Source organism: Nansenia antarctica (assembly GCF_963989245.1).
Source record: "Nansenia antarctica genome assembly, chromosome: 14".
Lineage (NCBI taxonomy): Eukaryota > Metazoa > Chordata > Actinopteri > Argentiniformes > Microstomatidae > Nansenia > Nansenia antarctica.
In genome coordinates, this window is record NC_137684.1 from 23,991,443 (window position 1) to 23,998,942 (window position 7,500).

The window sequence follows — 7,500 nt, forward strand, 5'->3', positions numbered from 1 at the left end:
AGCCGCCGTCTAATCATCGCAAGGTTGGCAGACTGGCGGTTCGAGCCCTGGCTGGACACATGTCGAACTTGGGCAAGACACTGAACCCCAAATTGCTCCCAGTAAGCGGGCCAGCGCCTTGCATGGTAGCTTGCCGCCGTTGGTGTGTGAATGGGTGAATGAGAGGCTGTTGTGAAGTGCTTTGGATAAAGGTGCTATATAAGTGCAGTCCATTTACCATTTACCATATAACCCTTTGTTAATGACTTCATTAGTCTGCAAGTCTCAGTTCAATGACGAACGGATACTGTGTGCGTTCTTTTCTACATTATTCCGAGTTAATATTTTGTATAACTTTCTTTTCTGTGACCAATTGAGAACATGAGCATATTTGTGTGCATTACACAAAGCTTCAGTCAGCGTCGATAGCAAATCTTACTCTTTCATGTTGAACACCAGTCAACGAGTCAGTAGCAGGTCAAAAGTATTTCAGATGGAAATGAGGAGTTCAGGGTGCACGATCATCCTGCCTCTACTATCTCCCTGCCTCTCCCGCCTCTCCAGCACAGGAGAAGCCAAGAGTCCCCAGACACAGGAGAAGAATGTGTTCCTGAGTAAACCAGACAGCTGAGCACCCACTATGACCCTAAATGTTTGTTAAATGGCTCCTAAATCAGCGCTGGGCCAAACGGACTGCTGCACAAAGCCTCCCCTGACCTCCTGATGTTAAGAGTTGGTTATGGACAGAGGGAGAATAAGACCAGATAAGATTGTTCTCGTTTCTCTATCAAAATGTAGTTCAGATTCAAGTTCTGTATGGTGGCCTCTGTATTAGTTGCCATGTGCAGACCCAGAGTAGGGACCCACTGAAAAGCTGTAAGACATAAGCCCCATGCGTAGAAAACTCACCAGTGTCATTTCTTCTGAACCGCATGAAATCAAAGTGAGCTCATATGAATGAAAGGCACATATTGTCCTACCTTTTTCAGCGCCGGGAGGGTGCTATTCTTCTCCTTGATCAATTGTTGAAGCTTCTTCTTCATTGTGTTTCTGATATAATACAAAATACAAATACAGTGGTGTAATTCCTGGAATACATTCATGTCTGATGATATAATGTAATACAGCTGTCATGTTCATATAAGGAGGGAGGTTGATATAATTGTAAGTACTTGTTAAACGATGCCATTTTCTTGATTTGTTTAATACATATCGTGAGCTTAGAATTATAAGGTTCTATCTCCGTTTAGGGTAGTTCAGAGATATTGAGCGTCAACGTTTTTACATTCCATTATGTTTTGTGAGATGGAACCTTTGTATTTTATGAATTACTAACTCAAAAATGTCAACATTTTTAAAATAACACCACACAGGCATTAATAAACACCTAATGGATCAGATTATGTAAAAAACTCAATTTTGACAAAAATGGAGATAGAACCTTATAATTCTAACGTCACGATACACCAGTGTCAACAGAAGAGCCATGTCTGAAACCACTGGCACACTCTACTGACCCCCTCTGGCAAAGACCTGCTCCAGTGTGTTTCAGTACATCAGTACATCTCCCTCCCTCTTACAAAGTGTGCTCAGTCTTGTTCGCACAGCAACATGCATAATATAGATTCCACTTATATGGATGTATTGATATGAAAACACACCTAAGACTTTAGGTTTCCTCTGAAATCATCATCATCATCATTATGGCAATTTGAATTGCTCTGATATTGCAAAATAAGTACAGGCTATCAATCACCCGAACAGGTAATTAGGTCTTCATGGCATTACATTATGGAAATAGCACCACATACACACATATAGATATTAAAATGCAAATTGTGGATAGCGTAGGGTAGGCCGACTCAACAAATCTCTACAAAAAATCGATACTAACCTCTTGTCGGTGGATTTATGCGGCGCACTCATTGTTGGCTTGGAGATGAAATCAAACAGATTAGTGAGCTGTCACCGCCGGACCTCCCCGATCACTTTCTCAAAAAGGATGATAACGCGCGGACGGTCCCGGTACGTATGTTGCAAGCTACCGGTAGGGCGCGCGCCTCCCCGCTTCATCAGAGCAGCACATATTTATGGCGTTAATCTCGTAACCCAGAGAATTTCTCTGCACTTTTTCCAACAATGGGTGAGTTTAGAATGATTTGGTTCTATCTCCGTTTAGGGCAGTTCAGAGATATTGAGCGGCAAAGTTTTTACATTCCATTATGTTCTGTGAGATGGAACCTTTGTATTTTATTCATTACTAACTCAAAAATGTCAACATTTAAAAATAATAATAACACCACACAGGGATTAATAAACACCTAATGGATCAGATTATGTAAAAAAACTCAATTTTGACAAAAATGGAGATAGAACCTTATCATTCTAACGTCACGAATGGTTATAACGACGTCACAATAGCCGAAGTTCATTCAGATCCATTCTAAATAGCCCGATCTGTAGCTACATTTATTTTATTTTTATCACCTGTAATCATGTCGTGTTTTGCTAAAAAATGAATTAAAAAATAAATATCCCAACATGAATAAGTGCCTATTATATTTGTTTACTGTAGTTCAACCTACCTGTGATTTGTGACTGAAACCTTTCAGCCTGGCTGGAGAGGGACCTGTAAGCAAATCAGTTAAATACCTGTAATGGGATAGGCCTACGTCATGTATCTTTAATGGGGGGTACTGTCTCTGGGTCGTGAAATCAAACCCTCCTTAACCCCCATAATAACTCCAAACAGAGCACCTCTAATGTGCCAAACGGTTGTACAGTAGCCGACTGATCCACACCAAGGCTGGGGCATCCGGATGTAATTCACACTTCAGGGACCAAACACACAACTAGACTCTAAATAATTTAGTTACCATAGATACATGGCTGTGGTACAGTAGCAATTGTGGTGTCATAAGTAACTAATGCCAGTTGTGAAAGAAGAGACTTCCTGTTCACTGACTTCAATCACTAAAAGTAAAATGGCTTATGTTTGAGATAATATAGTATTTGGATTTGGGCAACTGTAGAGATTATATGTACAATAATATTCACTGTGAAAACACACAAGGCTTCAGATTTCATTGTTCCCACAACATTAGAAATGGATCTGTCCAGTTATTGGTCAGTTTCTTCATTCCAAAATGACAAAACAATACGATTCTCCAGTAGGGGGCGTCGGTGTTCCAGGCAACAACAAAAAAAACAGCAGCCATGCATGGGGATGAAATAATCAACTTGGTTATAACTATGGTTACAGAATAACAGGGAAATCATCCATAAAAGGCAAACCTACTTTCATTCTACCAAAAAATAACAGTACATTTGCAAACATGACATAGGTCTATTCACAGGAAATACCTTAAAGAGAACTTAAGGGATTTAAAGAAGAGAATCAAGACATCAGATAAAAAAAATATATACATTTCAATTTCAACAATATAAAAGTAACATAAGTTGGGGCGCTTAGGTGGCGTAGTGGCAAGCGCTGACCATGTAACCGCATGTCATCCCTCCTCTCTCTCTCACCCATTCTTCCTGTCTAAATCTTCACTGTAACTGTCAATAAAAATGAAAAATGTGAGTGGGACTGCCCCACTCAGAAAAAAGAACTAAAAAAAAAAGTAACATAAGTAGCTACTCCAAGTGAATGAGCATCTGCAGGGGTTTGACCCCCACCAAGCTGGACAGTCCCAGTCACAGCCCAGGTCCTGGGGACGTCAAGGTGGAGCTCTGGGTGAAGCTGAGACTTCTTCCACTTTAATAAACAAGGCCTTGTGTTTCTCCTGCCCCCCCCCCCCCCCCCAGTCACTGGGGCTCACCTGGTGGGTTCCACTTTGGAAGCTTTCCCCCTACTGGGAGGAGAGGGGCAGGTCTGGGTAACGCAGGTGTGGCAGGGAGCTTCTTCTGGGCAGCAACGGGCCTGGGCGTAGCTGGTCCAGAACTAACTATAAATGGTAAATGGACTGCACTTATATAGCGCCTTTATCCAAAGCGCTTTACAACAGCCTCTCATTCACCCATTCACACACACATTCACACACCAATGGCGGCAAGCTGCCGTGCAAGGCGCCAGCCCGCTCACTGGGAGCAATTTGGGGTTCAGTGTCTTGCCCAAGGACACTTCGACATGTGGCCAGCCGGGGCTCGAACCGCCGATAACTGTAATGGGAGTGACAAAGGAGAAGATGCTAGTATCGACCCGATAAACATTTAATCCATCATAATTTAGTTAAACTGTATAGATTTAGATGCCATTAAACAGAGGAGCACTTTTGGTGGCTTGTAACTTTGTTTGTGTTTTTTGGAGGTGGGGTTTTCTTCACAGTTTTTCTTTTGTCCACTTTCTCAGCGGTGAACTCATCATTGCTCTCATCCTCATCAAAACTCTTGTCACTCTCTGAGTCTGCATTATAATACAAGTAATAGTAATAACATTGTTCATTTTATAAAGCATATTTCTGAATACGTTATTATATGTTATTTAAATTCTACATTATGACACCAGGTTACCACAACCCTGCAATGCAATGTAGCAACATGTACAACCAATTGAGCACTGAGTACTACATCAAATCATAACAGAGAGTTAACCCAGACACCCCATTCCAGGTTTCTACTAATATTTTACTGAGTAGTGCTGTTCCAAGAAATTGAATGCATGGATAGATCACAGATTAAAGTGAAAAAGGTTGGCCTACATCTTTAGAGTGTGATTTGCTACTTAAGGGTAAAACAACATCAAACTGGTAATCATACTGATGCCAATGACCCTCCCGATAAACTTTATACACAGTGCCCTTTTGACTGCATGTGCATGTGTGGCAGTTTTGTAGTCAGTGGAATCATGCAAGGGTAGGTACAAATCAATACACTCTGCAGCTATTATGTTCTCGTGTGATAACATAACTACACAACAAGTATGTTTTCCTTTAAAGGGGTAACCAAACATGGGGTAACCGATGTGAACCTGCCCTTAGTTGACTCCTGGCTGAGAAATTTGCTTGATTGTTGACTCTGATCCCTCTGTGGTACTTTGTGGTACCAGGGATTTCTTGAAGGGTGGAGCAAAATCTTAATCTGATCAAAAACACACATTTCAGAGTTACAGATCTGGCAGATTGTTGTTTGTTTGTTTGTTTGTCTTGTCTTGTGTATAAAACTGAAAAACTGAAGAAAATAAAAAAAATAAAAATAAAATAAAATTAAAAAAACGATGGATGGATCACATTGGAATGAAAATAGAGAAAAGGCTGGGATCAATTGGATGCTAGTAGAATTCTATACGGCTGGTCTATGTTTAGCTATTGAACGGACTAAATATAGCTAAAATAATATACCATTCATGTAACATTGTCTTAAAATCTGCAGCTGAATTCCTTTTTTCCCTTTTCAAACATCCCGCTGCTAATTGAAAGAGGCGTATCCACTTTGTGTTTCGGTTTACTTGATTCGTTAATGTTGTTGCTCATTATTTCGGCATGCTTGTAAATATTTCACATAAAATATAAATCATTATTTATAGCTGTATTTTTTTTAATCTAAGAACATCTCCAAAGCTTTTGTTTGCGTTAAATGCAATGCAATATGAATTGTATCTCGATTATATTGTTTGAAAATAAAACATCGGCTCGTTACGAAAGGTGTGTTCTGGATGCACAGATACCAGTCAGCTGTGAGTCAGCTGTCAAAACATCCCGAGACACACACACATGCACAGCCAGGTAAAGGTACACCGTTTACATCCAAGTCTTTTGTGAACAACGTTCTAATATGTATGTAACGATTACCACGACTGCAGTTAAACTGAGTATGGTGTATTGAGTATTATTGCTGATTAACGTAGACTTGCTGGTCGCTAGCTAGCCATAAAATAAGGAAGCTAATGTTAGCTAGCTAGCTACAAACCTAGCTAGCTCGCTGTGTAGTCTTATTAACAATGTGTGTGTCTGTGTGTGTGTGTGTGTGTGTGTGTGTGTGTGTGTGTGTGTGTGTGTGTGTGTGTGTGTGTGTGTGTGTGTGTGTGTGTGTGTGAGTGTGAGTGTGAGTGTGAGTGTGAGTGAGTGTGAGTGTGAGTGTGAGCGTGGGTGTGGGTGTGGGTGTCTGTCTGTCTGTCTGTCTGTGTCTAAATGGCCACATATCACGACAATGGACATGACTGCATTGTTGTGGACAGTATCTGATAACGGGTTAGGATTGATTTATGATGTTTCTTTCTTTTGCTTTCAGCTGAAAACATGAAGAAAAACAAGGGAAAAGTGAACACCACCACCGAGAAGGAGTTTGTGTTTGAGTTCAGGGCAGGGAGACAGAACTGTGTCCTTAAAGTACCTCTGCAATTTCCTGTCCAAGAGAATGCCAATGATCTGCATGGACGATTTATGTTGCTGCACAAGATACCGTGCTTCGTTGAGAACGGTGAGGTTTCCATCCAATCAAGTTAAAGTAGCTGAAATACAAACAATCAAACACCTTGACGTCTTCAACACTGATACTGTCTATTTCATTCATACACACACACACACACACACACACACACACACACACACACACACACACATTTGAAATGCTTTATTTATGTCCACATAATTACAAAGTGCATTAAGGACATAAACACTATCAGTGTGGAGACATTCATTTATGTTTGCGACTGTACAGCAACCATCGTACACATACAATATTAACACAGAGGATGTTTCAAATGTGGGTTTAATAGATACAACTGTAACACACACACACACACACACACACACACACACACACACACACACACACACACGTGTATGTTGTTAACTAATACATGGTTTAATCTGATGTGTCTTGATCTAGAGTTGAAAAGCGAGCTGTCCAGCTTTATTGAAACGGAGACCATCCAGGACTATGACAGAGAGGCCGAGATGGCCTTACAGAGACTCACCACAGCAGAGGTGGACATTAACGAGCTTACAAACACATGGGCCAAGGCCTATTCAGAGGTAAAAACAAAACAAACAAAAAAACACAATCCAGAACACATAACTCCGACCTGCACATTATTTGGGGGGGAGATGCAACAGTGGCCTACAATATACGAGAATAGTGCAGCCTTTATGTTTTGCTAACTTTTGCAAATTTACGTAATTTGCCAAGAATACTGTCTTGTGATTGTAAAATAATTACTTAAGTCTAAATAGAAAATAGATCAAAGGGTATCCTGTTTCCTTCAGATTGCCTAGAAATGGTATTTCATTATCTTTTGCAAAAGGAGAACAGTTTACAAGCATGTCAAGACAAGTCTTTAACAGTGAAACGCCTCAGAAAAGTCAAGACACAGGGAAGACATGGATATTAATACATAGGTGACAGTCATGCCCTCAAGGTAAGGTCCAAACCAATCACAGGCACTTCCTGTATGAGGAGGGGCTGGCTGTGATGCACATTTAGAAGAGGTTAGGGGGGGAATTGACCTCTACCTTCTCCTAGAGGCACAAAGGTGGAAGAGGGACACAAAGGCCACAAACTGGTTTAGTCATGAGATTT

General features: G+C 40.7%; 1 protein-coding gene across 1 annotated transcript in view; it reads left to right on the forward strand.

Moving 5' to 3' along the window:
• Positions 1-6,218: 6,218 nt before the first annotated feature.
• Positions 6,219-7,500, forward strand: part of ferry3 (FERRY endosomal RAB5 effector complex subunit 3) — a gene marked incomplete at its 5' end in the record, with an annotated part of 14,864 nt that continues 13,582 nt past the window's right edge. Inside the window, 2 exons of the mRNA XM_080545433.1 lie at positions 6,219-6,399; positions 6,811-6,956. Coding sequence (XP_080401559.1) covers positions 6,219-6,399; positions 6,811-6,956 — 327 coding nt within the window. The remainder of the gene's footprint in view (positions 6,400-6,810; positions 6,957-7,500) is intronic.